This window comes from Ambystoma mexicanum, chromosome 2q (assembly GCF_040938575.1).
Source record: "Ambystoma mexicanum isolate Mex_15411 chromosome 2q, UKY_AmexF1_1, whole genome shotgun sequence".
NCBI classification, from domain to species: Eukaryota; Metazoa; Chordata; class Amphibia; order Caudata; family Ambystomatidae; genus Ambystoma; species Ambystoma mexicanum.
This window is the reverse complement of record NC_090924.1, coordinates 444,717,295-444,732,064: the sequence shown is the minus strand read 5'-3', so window position 1 is coordinate 444,732,064 and position 14,770 is coordinate 444,717,295. Positions and strand designations below refer to the sequence as shown.

At 50.1% G+C, this 14,770-nt stretch overlaps 1 protein-coding gene across 1 annotated transcript in view; it reads left to right on the top strand.

The window, feature by feature from the left end:
* SUV39H1 (SUV39H1 histone lysine methyltransferase) overlaps window positions 1-14,770 on the top strand; it is a 154,344-nt gene that overhangs the window by 104,679 nt on the left and 34,895 nt on the right. Inside the window, exon 4 of the mRNA XM_069647522.1 lies at window positions 357-1,022. Coding sequence (XP_069503623.1) covers window positions 357-1,022 — 666 coding nt within the window. The remainder of the gene's footprint in view (window positions 1-356; window positions 1,023-14,770) is intronic.

Below are 14,770 nucleotides of genomic sequence, written 5' to 3'. Positions count from 1 at the left end.
TTGTGGAGGTTGATCTGTAGGCCAATAAACTGTTTGCAACGATTGGGCTGCTGGATGGAGGCTATTGAGTGTTTTGAACATTTTAGGGACGTCTTAGTATTGCACCGCATCCCATTAACCATTGCATTCAAATAACTTAATCTGTTAAGGAAAAGCTGTATGTTCATTTCAGTAGCCCATACAGCCTGAACTAATATTTCTGTGAAGCTGGGGCACTACTCAAAGGTGCAGGAGGGTGGAGTTGGCTCTCAATCAGGGGAATCCTTCAAACCAGAACTCTGTGGTTGTGTGTGTGCATGCTGTTTCTCTGTAGAATTTTGCGCAGCATCCTCACACCTGTCTGTCTTGCCTTGCAGGATGAGGAATTTTACTTGGTGAAATGGAAAGGGTACTCTGAAACTGAGAACACCTGGGAGCCACGCAAGAACCTAAAATGCGTCAACCTGCTGAAGCAATTCCACAAGGACCTGGAGAAGGAAGTTATCCGCCGTAATGGCAAGGTGCGCAAAAGTGTGCGTCGCCTGGACCAGTCTCTCTCAAGCTACATGGTGCAAAAGGCCAAGCAGCGCAAGGCTCTTCGTCAGTGGGAGAACCACCTGAATGCCACACGCAATCATAATGGCATCATCTTGGTTGAGAATGAAGTGGATTTGGAGGGCCCGCCAAAGGACTTCATTTACATTAATGAGTACAAGGTTGGAGATGGCATAATCCTCAATGAAGTGGCGGTGGGGTGTGACTGCAAAGACTGCTACATGGATGCAGTTGATGGCTGCTGCCCTGGTGCCTCCCAGAATCGCTTTGCATACAATGACCAGGGCCAGGTTAAAATAAAGGCTGGCAAGCCCATCTATGAGTGCAACAAACGTTGTCAGTGTGGCATGGACTGCCCCAACCGTGTGGTGCAGAAGAGTATCCAGTATGACATGTGCATATTCAGAACTCCCAATGCCAGAGGCTGGGGTGTGCGCACGTTGGAGAAGATTCGAAAGAACAGTTTTGTCATGGAGTATGTTGGGGAGGTAGGACTATTTTGGTGTGTTCCGGGTCATATATATTTTTTTCCTCCTTTCTCACCACACTCTGGATCTTGTTGGTGTTGCTACTGCTGTAAATGTGAAGCTACACACTGAACCATACTTACTGTGCCACGCTTGCCTGGAAAGATTACCAGTGCAATTTTGATTGTGACACATAACAATTCAGTGTTTGGGTGGGATTCTGAAATGCGCTGCAAATGGAATCCCTGTGGCTATTGTCTTGTGATTACCTTGTGCTAAATTAATGCTTTGATACAAATGTAGATATCTACGGTTGGAGAGAATGGGGTTGAGACCTGATGCAAATTGTTGTATGGTGTAGCTTTAGATCTGCGGTGGGAGGGGGAATTGAGTGCCTCCCAGAGGCAATTTGTGCCCAGTGCAATATGGGGAGGACCGGTCCACCCGCCCCCAGCCATCTTACTTTGATTTCCATTACACAGCAATAGATGCATCTAAGGTGAACCCTAATGTGCCATAAGGACACTTCTCGGGCCCACAGCATTGCCACTGGCCAAGTCACCTGCAACCCTTCCCAGGGTGATGAAACATTCTGTTAATCATACGCGTGCACACTGCAATGGAGTGCCTGAACTGCCTGCTAGCAGACCCAAAGCCCACAAACTGGCAAAGTGATCTATGTGAAAACAAATAATTATTTACTGCGAAGCCCATAATGTCCAATTTTCTCTTGCACTATTTCACTGCCCTATCCCACACATTTATCAACTTAACCCATCCCCCCCCCCCCCACACATATGCCATGAAATGGTCCTTTTAAAAAGCCGATATTTTGGGTTTTGCCGTGTTGATCTGTTCAGTAATGGGGTTTTACCGCAAAAGCCAGTTTCAACCATTGGTTGTAGTTCGTTTAGGGCAATCTTGCCAGGACTTTAAGGAGAAGCGCAGTGAACCTTTGAGTCCTGTCGAAACCATTTCCGATGTGATTGTATCATGTGGGGAAACAGTGGTTCCACTCCAATGCTTTATTGAAATTTCACCCATTAAACATGATCGCAAACTAAGTTTAAACGGCTTACCAAGAGTTTTCCCAACATTGGAGCCACCTGTTAAAGGGTCAGGTGACCTAACCACAACATAGGCAGCTTGAAAGTATCTTGGTAGTGGGTGCCTGGGTAAATTCCAAAATGGCAGACGGGCTAGTTATGTGCACTCTAAAAGTAAACAATTTTTTTTTTTAAACTTTGTTTATTGGCAGAAAGTTAAGACCGGCATAGAACAGGGTACATTACAGCCATCAGGTAATATCGCACATCATCCAGCAACACATAACGGCAGGGTGCCGCCTCATTGGAGAGAACAATTAGCTTTTGGAGCAGCCCAACCTGGGCGAAAAGGGACACGAGTCAGTGACATGGTGTGGCGGAGCGTGCTTGGGGAGGGGAGGCCGTCGGCTCCACTTCGTCTCTATTATTCAGATGGCTGAGGAATTCTGTCCACACATTTTTGGGTCGTGATGTGGGAGGCAAGGACCCAATGTATTCCTCTTCACACAATTGAGTCCAAGTAAGGGCTTTAAGCCACATCGAGAAGGTAGGGGGGCTGTGCCTCTTCCAGTTTTGCAATATACACCTTTTTGCAAAAATGGCTCCAACATTCAAAAACTTAAACATTTTCCTTGCACTTTCCCCCTCCCAGGCTCCAAACAGTAGTGCAAGTGGGTTTACATCCACCGGGGCCACTATAATTTCGGAGAGCGCCTCCGCCACTGCCACCCAGAAAGCGTGAATTGCAGGGCATGTGAATGTGGTCAGCTTCAGGAGATTTACACTTTGGGCATGCACAGGACAGGGCGCCAGCAAATTTCGCCACCCTAGACGCTGTGTAGTAAAGCCTGTTGAGGAATTTAAATTGAATGCAGCGGAATCTGGCGCTTAGAGAGACTGTGCATGTATGTGCACACATCTTCCTCCACAGTCCCTCCGGTATTTCTATTGTGAGCTCCCCAGCCCACCCCTCACGGGGTTTGAGTGACCCAAACACCTTCTTCCCCAGTTGCATTTTGTACAGATTGGATAACACCCCCTTGGATCCTGCAGAGTTCGCTATGTACTGGAGTTCGGGTGAATCTGGGGGTTTGTTTGGATACGAGGACCACATGGCACGAACTGCGGCTCGGAGCCTGTAATACAGAAGCATCTCAAGGAGGGAGTTAGTGTGTTCTGGGCGTCATGTTTGGGGGGTGATAAACTTTCCCTCTGGGAAGAGGTCCGTCAGGCCTCGATAGCCAAGTTATTCCCAGTATCGTGAGAGGTGCCGGTCGTGTGTGGGGGCGAGTCCCGGAAACCGCCACAGGGGAGCCACTTATAGTACGGGGGCAGCTTCTGCTCGGTGTGTAAGATAGCAGTCCAAGCCCTTATCGTGGCAGTCAATGGGTCTGCCTGGGCTTCCGTTTGGAGCCCGCGGTGCAACAATAGGGTCATAATGTTAGTTCCCTCCCTGGCCATTTTTTCGAGTTTTACATGCGGAGGGGGTTTCTGAAGTGCATACCAACGGGAGGCATGCTGGGCCTGGGCCGCGTACCAGTACAGTTGTAGGTCTGGTGCCGTAAACCCCCCTTTATCATATGGAGCTGTCATGTGTTGCCATTTCATGCGGACCGACCCAGCATGCCAGAGGAACTGGGCGCACTCCGAATGAAGCTCCTTGAAATATTGTTTTCCGCGCCAGATTGGGACATTAGTAAATACATAAAGGAGCTTGGGGACCACTATCATCTTAATTAAGGATAGTTTGGCTGCCAAGGATAGTGGTAAGTGTCGCCACTTGGAGAACTTGGAAATGATGAGCTGAGCCGCGGCTTCAGAATTGTCCTTCAGTAGGGTCTTTTTGGACAGCGACACCTGCACCCCAAGGTACTTGACCCCATTCGGAGACCAGCGCAGGGGGTAATCGCATGTCGGCTGTTGTATCGCTGCAGTGAGAGGGAAGATTTCTGTGTTTGAGTAGTTTATCTCAAACACAGAGAAAGTGCCTATTTTGGTGACGTCTCGAATAATCTGGTTCAAGTATGTGGAGGGATTACTGATTTAGAGGAGGACGTCATCTGCGTAAAGCGAGATTACTTCCGGAACATCAATTAACCAAATGCCTTTATTGGAGTGACGCCCCCTAACATGGTCTGCCATGGGCTCGATGGCGAGCGCAAAAAGGAGGGGGAGAATGGGCAGCCCTGGCGGGTCCCACGGTGTAGTTTAAAGAGGGGGGAAGGAACAGAGTTTACAAGGACCCTGGCTACCGGATCAGTATATAAGAGCTTTATGTAGGAGAGCATGTTTGGGCCCACACCCATCTTCTGTAGCACCGCCCACAAGTATTGCCATGCGACCATATCAAAGGCCTTTTGGGCATCGATCGTTACAGCCACCGCATCAGCGCTCGGGTCAATCCTGGACATCACGTTAAATAGACGACGGATGTTGAGTGCCGTGGACCTACCAGGGATGAACCCGCTGTGGTCCGGATGAACCATGTGGGTCATGAAAGGGAGAAACCTATTTGCAATTATTTTGGCGAAGACTTTCATGTCAGTATTGAGGGATAGTGGTCTATAGGACCCGCACTCTTCTGGGGGTTTACCCGGTTTGGGGAGGACTGTTATTAAGGCTTCCCGTAAGGAGGGGGGGAGGATGCGTAACCAAAGTGCTTCGGTCCAGACCCCGTGTAGTGCTGGTGCTAAAACTGCCACATGTTCCTGGTAAAACTCAGAGGTGAGTCCGTCCGGGCCAGGGGCCTTGTTTTTGGGAAGGTCTGATATCACCTGGACTATTTCCTCTAGTGTGAACGGGGCTTCAAGACACTCTCTGGTATCCCGGGAGATAACCGTCATAGGGATGCTTTCTAGGAGGTGATCTTGATCTGAGTGTCCGGGCCGGGGGGCATATAGCTCGGCATAAAAGGTAGCGAATATGTCCAGGATGGAGCGGTCAGACCAGTGTTTCAGTCCCTTCTCATCTAAAATACAATCGATCCTGCCGCCTTCCGCTCGCACCAGTCTGGCCAGTGTTCTACCCGGCCTATCCCCCTCTCCATATCTGCGGGCGGCGACTGGACGGGCGTGGTATTGCACCTCCCTTATAGCATGTGACTCGAACTGTTCAACTCAGATCTGATCTCTGCTAGTATCTCTGGGGACGGAGGTATTTCTGCTCAAGGGCTTTGAGCTTAGTTTCCGAAGTGTTTAGGGATTGCCTAATGGCCTTCGAGATGCCTGCTTCTTTAGAGATGCACATCCCCCTGATGTACACCTTGAATGCCTCCCACCTGACCCCCCTCCGATGTCTCCGACGTACTGTTATTTTCGAAGAATGTGGTAACGTCCGCTAATATTTCAGCTTTGAATACAATGTCCGCCAGGGCGGCAGACTTAAAGCGCCACACGGGACGTGTTGGGCCCACATTGCCGATCAGGATCTGTAGCAGCACAGGGGAATGGTCAGACAGCGTGCGTGCCAGGATCTTAACGTCCGAGACCCTGCCCACCAGCCCTCCAGAAAGCAAAAACAAATCGATTTGTGAGGAACTATCGTGTACAGTGGAATAGAATGTATAGTCCCGTTCGTGAGGGACTCCATATATCATGCAGATTAAGGGCGTCCATATGTGCACGGATTCGAACTGCAGCTTGCGCCGTGGTTCTGCGAGTGGTTGTTGTTCTGTCTAGGTTATTATCAATTATCAGGTTCATGTCTCCCGCCCATATGATAGGGATATCTGGGTAGCTCATTGGGATGTAGGCCACATTATCGAAGAACTCGGGGGGAATCAGTGTTGGGCGCGTATAAGTTGACCAGTATGCAGTCCTCATGAGCCAAGGTACAGTGTAAAATAACATATCTGCCTTCTGTGTCAATGTGGGACGTGTGGAGTGTGAAGTTTAAAGATTTATGGATAAGTGTCAGGACACCCCTAGCTTGAGTGGAATATTGAGTGTAATACCTAGACCCCAGGTGTGTGCTATAGTGGACGATAAATGTTTCCGAGCGTGCGTCTCCTGTAGTAGGAGGACCTTAACCCCATGTCTCTGTGCATATGCCGCAATCCTTCGTGTCTTCGTGAAATTTGTCAGCCCCCGGACATTCCAGGACATCATCCTGACCGCCATATCACCGGTTTACGGAACATCCCAGGTTAAGCATCTAACATTGATTCTCATGTGTGCCGTACCAGAAAACAGTTGCCACCCTTTGGAGCCAGTCCCAACTCCTCTGCCGTTTTGTATACAATCTACCCCAACTTCTGCCACCCCCTCCCTCACCGCCCTGCCCCAACCAGCAGTGTGTGAAAACCCACCCAAACCTTGACCCATTGCACACCTTCCCCAACTTGGCGGCACCGGGAAACTAGCCCAACCGGGGCCAAAACACAAACATTTAGACTCAGAAGGAATTGCAGCCGCAGTGGGGGCTGCCGCTGTCGTTCTACCCACTTTTACTAATATCAGTTACAATAACATCATATCTGACTGGACTTCAGCTGACAAGCAAACAATTTCAGAGAGAGGATACTGGAGCACTTAGATTCCATGGGACAAACCCAGTTGGTACATAGCCGCAAAAGTATGTCTTACATCCCTAAGGTCGGCATTTACACAATGCTGTACAGTTTTGCGGATCAAGGCTCAGTGTGTGGTGTTACAGATAAATGATCTCCCTGTACATTCCCCCTCACTTAAATATGCTTAAGCTGCAGTGTTGCAGGGCCACTAGGTGCCCGCTATCTGACAGAGAGGGTGGGGGGGTCAGAGCCCACCAGGGCAGCTCATAGTACCTACACCACCATCCCTAGCACCCATTACGGGATATCATAGGTCTAGACATTAGACTTCTTCCATCCGCCCCCCAGGAGGGTCAGCCGGCGGGATCTGCGCCTCAAACTTGACAGCCTCATCCTGGACAGTGAAAAAGTAGTGTTTGTTGCGGTGGGTGAACTTGAGGCGAGCAGGGAAGAGCATTGCATATTCAATTTTCCGCTCTCTCAGCAGCTTCTTCACTCCTTTGAATTGACGCCTTTCCGTCCGGACTGCCACCGAGAAATCCGGAAAGATTCTGATGACTTGTGAATCCATCCTAAGTTCCCCTTTTTCCCTGGCCAATCTGAGGATATGGTCCCTGTCCTTGTAGCTCAGCTTTGCAATGATTGGTCTAGGGAAATCCCCAGGTTTAGGTCGAGGTGCCAGGGAGCGGTGTGCCCTTTCCACAGTAAAAAACTGTGAGTGGCGGGTTGTCGAGGAGGTCTGAGTAGTTGTTCAACCGCAGTTTCCATGCGGCCTTTCAGCGCAGATTCGGGCACCCCCACAATGCGGACATTGTTCCTCCGGGACCGCGATTCTAGGTCATCACATTTAGCCTTTACCTGCTTCATGTCGCGGACAAGTTGTGAGACCGTGTTTTGTAGGGTGTGGACGTTGTCCTCATTAGCCCCGATCCTCTGCTCGGTCTCGGCAATTCTGGTCCATGATGGTCGATCTTCGCTCTCATTGAGGCGACGTTTGCCTTGATGTCGTCCAGCTTTTCATGGAAGGCAGCAAAGTTCTTAGCCATGGATTCCATCATTGTGGAAAGGTCTGCCTGAGGGGGGGTCCTGGGTGCATTCCTCCTCCTCAGGTGGCGGAGAGGACGCTGCGTGCTCCGCTCTAGGCGCCAACTTTGCGAATCTTGTCCATGGCGCCTGGTTTACCGTTAGGCCTCGGCTTACTGGGCATTGTGGCGGGGGGAGCTCCCGCCTGGGTATGCCCGATGACTACTCTAGGATGGCTCGTCGCTGATGGGACGGAGATTAGACCACAGTCGTAGCGCTTAAGTCGCACGAGAGCAGTAGGCGCAGTATTATGTAGCCAGGATGTGAGGGCACTAGTGGCGGAGGCACTGTTGGGGGTGATCCAGGAAGGGCTAGGTAGTCGCCAGTTATATGGTACCGTCTAGATGTGCCTAGGGTCCGCCGGCGGAGCAGGTCAAAACGTTGTGCAGCGCCGTTTGACCGGATGGGGGGGGTCCCAGATCTATCCGCACCCCAGATGTTGCATCACATTTTACAGATGCCGATGAGGCGTCCAATGGAAGGTAGTGGCAGAGTGTTGACCCCTGGAGGGCTGGGAGGCCTTAGACAGGCCGAGCTGGGGAAGCAGGGCCAGTGTTCGTGAGTGCACACCAACACAATGCAGGGGAGTGTTTGGGGGCCCCGCCAGTCCAGAGGGAATGAGGCCCAGTCCAGGTTTGTTCACCCACCTTGCAGCGGGATCCCCACCGCCCTCGTATTTCAATGCGGCGCCGGAGTAACACGGCCTTCCAGGAGTGTCGCCCGCCTGGAGATCCAGGATCGGATGTGGCGGCCGCGAGCACACACGGGTGCGGGGCTGCCCAGCCCGCAGCAAGTGGAGGCAATCCGGGCCTCCGGCGCAGCTGCCGCGTGGGAGGTATACTGGATGAGGGCCCGCCCAGGCCTCCGCCGCGCGCAGAAGAGGTGCAGCAAAAGAGCCCCACTGGGCCGGTGGAGGCGTCCCGTCAGGGGGCTGCGGTCTGTCACCGCAGGGGTCGGCGAGTGTCCAGGAGGAGATGGGGCGCCGATGGCCGGAAGCCCAATCCGCGGCAGCCGGAGCCGATCAGGTGTCCGGGGCCCGTAACCGTCCCTGGAACGGCAGCGGGGCGAGAGTCGCACAGTATGCAGGCCCCGACTGTCGGGCCCCCACGGGGGATTTGCGCCGTCCGGGGGTGCCTCGGAGCGGGGAGCCCAGCAGGCCAGCGCGTCAGGAGGCCGCAGGTCGCCTCCTCCAGGGCCAGCGAGGAGGGGACGTCGCACCACAGGGCCCGAGGCCTGTAACTCCCTCTCCCAACACAGTTTCTCGCCCAAATTTCACTCGGGTGCACAGGATGATAGGGGGACTAAAATCGCTGTGGTTTCGTAGTGGAAGTTAACGGTATACCGCCGATGTCCCAACAGATTGCAGTGGGTAGAGACGGAGCTCACTGGCTAGGCAGCCATTTTCTTTGGCTGCTCAACAGCGCCCCCCCTAAAAGTAAACAATTTTAACCCTGGTTTCCAATTACCAGTCGTGTGCAGCCACTAACCAAGAGTCTTAACATAGGGAGAACACCCCCGTTTGCCAGTGTGGGTTGGCAAATCATGTGGCTGGTGATGGCTGGAGACTTAGTTGGAGGAAGCAGAGGATGGGGTCAGAATAATTGGGAGAGGTGTCTGTACCAGAGGTCAGGAGGCTTTGTTAGAGGGTGAATGGGGCATATGGTGACATCTGGAGGACGAAGCGGTGGCAGTGAGCGCTAAGGTGTGAAGGAACAGGTGGTGGCATCAATAGTGCAAGGAGAGGGGACGGGTGGTAAAAACAGGGATGCAGGAGGAGGCTGCAATACTGAATTGGGAGAAGATAACCGAAGAGGCTACAAGTGGTACACTGTAGATGGTAACACCTGGCAAAAGTGTTGTAAAGGAGGTGTGGGCATTGTAGAGGAGCAGGGGAACACCCCAGAGAGCTCCAGTTGAAGTTAGTTTGGAGGTGCTAACAGGTGTTAAAGGCAGAACACACCAGGTGTTGATGGCTTGAGAAAACAAATGGCAAATATCAGTTTGTGGTAACATCGGGTTGTTGAGGCGGTAGGAAGGCTAGTTTCATAGGCAGAGTGAAACTGTTCTAGTGAGCCAGGTTAGCAGTAGGCAGCACCAGTTGGGAGGGAGAAAGCGTGAGGCTGCCGGGGTGGTTATATTCAGATCCAGTGACACTTGAGGTGAAGGGCAACCCAGGTATGGTAGTAAACTAACTAATCCCAGAATAAAGGTGTTAAATGTAAGCATGTTCTTGGCGCCCTTCATCCCAGGCAACCCTGTGCAGCCGTCAACCGGCCAGCTGCTACTGGAGAACATTGGAAGTGCAGAAGGTATAACTTAAAACGTTGAACACTAGACCCCTGCTTTTTTCATCTAGTGCAATGGACGCACTGTTTTTGTGTAACTTCTATGAAGTTATCTAAAATGAAGGGTCTCATTTGATGGGAAGGTTGATTCATTGGTAAAGTGTTTAGTGCAGGAAGCATGCCACTGACATCGGCCAATACAACAAGTGCCTTGAAGTACACACACCCCCTTTGTGGTGTAGCTTCCCTTGTAGCAGACCAGTTACTGTGTGGAGAAGAAAGTTATCTTTTTTTTTTTTAAACATAATCCAAGACGGAAAAGATGCCATGAGACGATCTTTACAGTCTGCATACTGTGGATTCCGTGAGTAGATGTATGGCTGCCAGTACTGCGCTGAGGCGCATGTCATGGCTCAGGAAGTCGGGATTTTCAGCAGATGTCCAAGCACTTTTGCTGAATATGCCCTTTGATGGAACTTATCTTTTTGGCGAAAAGGCCGACAACTGCTTGGAGAAGCTGCAGGCTTCAAGGACAGCAGCTAACTCTTACGGGGAAGCAATCAGACCACCAGTGCAGCCCTCCGGACAAGGGTGCATTTACGTTTCCATTCAATCTCTAGAGGAAGTGGACAGTTCTCAAAGTGGTTGGAGAGCCCAAAGGAGATATAACTCCCCATGCTCCACCCGCTGAATTACCCTCAGCTGCAGGTGGAGCAGCAAAATGGCTCTCACTTCCAATTCTGTGGTAGGAGGCACAGTCGCAACATCTCTGAGTTGGTGAAGCATAACTTAGGATGCATGGGTGCTACAAAATGTAGAAGACGGTTACTGCCTTCCACTCATAAAATCCCTTGATTGCCCCCCCGAAAGCCAGATCTATCTTGGTTCCAGAGCCACTCCTCCAATAGGAGATTCTCATCCTATTGGCAGAAGGTGCAATAGAGCTGTTTTCCTCCAGCGGAGAGAAACCAGGGCTGGTATTCTCCTTACTTCCTAATCCCCAAGAAGGACGGAGCAGTGTGACCCATCTTGGACCTGAGATTCTTGAACAAGTTCCTTGGGAGGACAAGTTGAAGATGGTAACTCTTTCGCAGATCCTTCATGCCCTTTGACTCCAAGATTGTTTTGGTGTCATTGGACCTTCAGGATGCTTACTTTCATGTGCCCATTCATCAGAAGCACAAAGTTCCTGAGTTTTGCTGTTGGCGGTTGTCCTCTTTTTCGGGTTCTCTCATTCGGGCTCATCTTGGACCTGAGGGTCTTCACCAAGCTTATGGCAGTGGTGGCAGAAAGTCTGAGGGGGATTCACATCTACCCCTACTTGGACAATTGGTTAATCAAGGCTTGTTCTCAGGAACAGTCTGTCATCTCAATTGCACCCGCCACTTCCTCCGCAAGCTGGGCTTCTCCCTGAACTTCAAGAAGTCCCGCTTGACACATTCATAGAAGCTTCAATTTATAGGAGCATTGAGTTGAGGGCTCAACATCCCTCGCAGATTGTTCAAAGATAACACTGCCCAACATCTGCTGCCTTCGACTTACTGAGGTTGCTCTGCCTCATGGCATCCTGCATTTTTCTGGTGCCAGAAGCCCATCTCCGAATGAGATCCATTCAGTGGTCTCAATTCTGTGGCAGAATGAGACCTTCAGGTCCCGACAAATGTCGCTCAGGATCCTCTGGGGTGGGCCAGCAGAGAGAATGTGATGAGAACTTTTTTGGCAACCATGGCCGGAGATGACTGTTGTGGTGAAAGATCTTTCAGTAAGCAGGCACTGATCTCAGTCCGAGTCCAGACTACATATCAACCTTTTGGAGCTGAGGGCCATCGGATTGGCTCTGATGGCCTTCCGGCCCTCAATACGTGGGAAACGTGTCCTGATAATGACTGACAACACAGTGGCCTTGCACTACCTCCAACAAGTGGGTCACTGCCCCTCTGCAGAGAGGCAATGCAGCTCTGATTCTGGGCACTGAGAAGGAATGTCTCTTCTGGCAATTTTTCTAGCTGTAGAAGAAAACACTGGCGGATGCTTGGAGCAGGCAGCGTTTGAACTCGGTGGGGGATAGCTCAGGAAGTCCTTCTGGAGATCTTCGCCCGTTGAGGAACCCCTCAAGTGGATCCAACCACACAACCAGTGTCCACAGGAAGTGCAGGCAGTTCTGCTCCAGGGATCCCTTAAGAGGAGAACTAGTGGAGGCATTCGCAGTGGACTGGGAATTTCCACTTCTGTATGCGCTTCCACCATGCCCCGTTGGTTGACGAAATTCGGGAAAACCATGATCCTGATTGCTCTAGGATGGGCCAGGAGAGCATGGTACCCAGACCTTCTAGCGATGGCCATCTGCCCTCCAATTTGTCTTACCCAAAGAGGACCTACTCTCCCTAGAGGGAGGTCGGGTTCTTCACACAGAAATAGACTCTCAACCTTCACACCTTGTATCTGAAAGGGTGAGATGTGAGGATTGGGACCTTCCGGAAGACGTGATGGAGGTGTTGCTTTCAACTAGAAGACCAGCAACTAAATCCCTATACTGCTGCCTTTGGAATGAGTTTTGCAGCTGGTGGAGGGAAAAGAAATGATCCTTTCACGTATAACCTTCCCACTGTTCTATCTTTTTTGCTACACTTGACCCTCTCCGGGTTACAAGTGGCCACGGTGAAGGGCTACTTGGCGACACTGTCCATTCTTTAAGAGATGTTCTGATGCGGGTGTCATACTTTAAGTTGCAGATTGTAATACAATTTCTTAAGGGTCTAACAAATGTGTTCCTGCCTACTCCCTTTATTGTGCCAACATTGACTTGAACTTAGTATTGAAATTTATGGGAGCTCCTTTCAAGCCCTATTCATGTCTTGAGGATGCTTACAATAAAGACTGTTTAAGTTGCAATCTTGTCTTACCTGCAGGGTAAGTGAGCTACAAGCCCTGTCTTCAAAGCCTCCTTTCACATCCTTTTTCAAGGACAAAATAGTCTTATCTTTTCTTACGAACATTGTGTTTGAGTTCCACCTTTCACAACGTATGGTATTACTCACCTTTTTATCCTCCTTCTCCATCAAGAGGAGAGACTATTGTTTGGAATCAAAGGGTATGAAGTTACTATATTTGACGGATGGCGAATGTTCGCCAGGATGACCAGCTTTTCGTTGGATCAGCTGGACAGGGATTGGGTTTAGCGGTCACAAAACAATTTCCAGATGAATTGTCATGTGTATAACAGAATGCTACTCTTTGGCAGGAAAAGGTTTGAGGGTGCATTCCACTGGAGGGATGGCTGCGTCTCTAGAAAGGGCGTTGTTGGTGCAGGACATCTGCAGACCGGCAACCTGGTTGTCTCATCATACTTTCAGTACATTTTACTGTATTGACTCTTTATCAGGAGTGTATGCCAAATTTGGCCCAGTAGTGCTCCATAACATTAATAGAAATTCTGTGCACCATCCTCAAACTGCTATGGGAGTGTATCAAAGATGAGGAATGTGTGGGAAGACTCAAGCCATTTGAAGAACAAGTTAGTTACCTGTGGGAACGTTCTTTCGAGACTGTTCCTCCCACCCTCCCATCCTTCCGCTGGACCTTGTCTAGAATTTCCATGTCTTACACCTTCCTTTCTTGCAACGTCAATCTCCTATGGCAGAGCATGCGATTTGAGGTAATGGTCACTGCGCATGCTTCATATACCAGCGTTGACATTGCAGCGAGGGACTCTACGGAGGCCGTCTAAGGCCATGATTCGACGCTCGACTCCAAAATTTCCAAAGCAAGCTGCATATACGTGGGAGGAACATCCAGTTGAAAGAACACCATGGGTAAGTAACTGATTCATCTAAAGTTTAGCAGCCATTTTACTTGTTCAGAATTGAACAAAAGGGCAACACTCAGTAATTCAGAACTAATTGCCAGTTGTGTAACGTACACATGATTAGCTTTTTGGCCGTTCTATGCAGAATTGGTGATTCACTAGTGCTAGAGACTTACTAAAGGATGATCAACAGTTTGCAGTAGACACAACTGTGAAATGTGCATGTTTACCAGCTGTGAACCATATCACTGAATTGTGAGCTGTAGAATGCTATATCCAATATGAGGCTTGTGGGTTTGCTTGGAACATGCTTTGCATAGGCCGACATCCAGTGGTAGGCACAGTATTAAGTTCGAAAAAGGGATGTTGACTGGGCGTGTTTGCATTCTTATCCCTAGTGTGACGTCAGCTGTGTCCGTGATCTTTCCGCCATGGAGGTTGGATGTGTTCTCGCAGAGTCCTGTAGTTCTGCTACATTACTATCACACTACCAATATTTCATATGTTACTGATAAAACATTTTGATGGGAGACTAACTCGACTGCCGAAATAGACCATTGTTCTTCGGCCTAAAACTGGCTTCGGCTTAGCAGTAGGGAGAGTGTGGGGGAGGAGCGGGGGAATTGCTATTTCAAAGAATGCATACCTCCATTTCTTATGTACTGCTTTTGTCTTGCTGCCCTTAAAATTTACATGCACCATAGAGTTAACTCCATTTAAGTTCTGTCCAAATTGCAACAGGAAATATCTGTGGAAAGACACTGTTAGAGTGTGTAACCGCTGCCTTCCTCGACCACCAGGAATCCTGTTGTGCTTCCTGTAAATATTTTAGGCCTAAAACCTTAAAGGGGCGTTTAACAAAGTGGTGGGCGGCACATGCTATGATGGGCGAGTAAGAAACCACCACTGCCGGTCTGAGTCTGATCCAGAAGGCCAGGGCAGCTCAAGCTCTGGTTCAGAGCCCGAAGACCACACAAGGATTTCCACAAGGAAAATACCTATTTTCCAACAAAGTCCTTAATCTCCGACACACTATACTC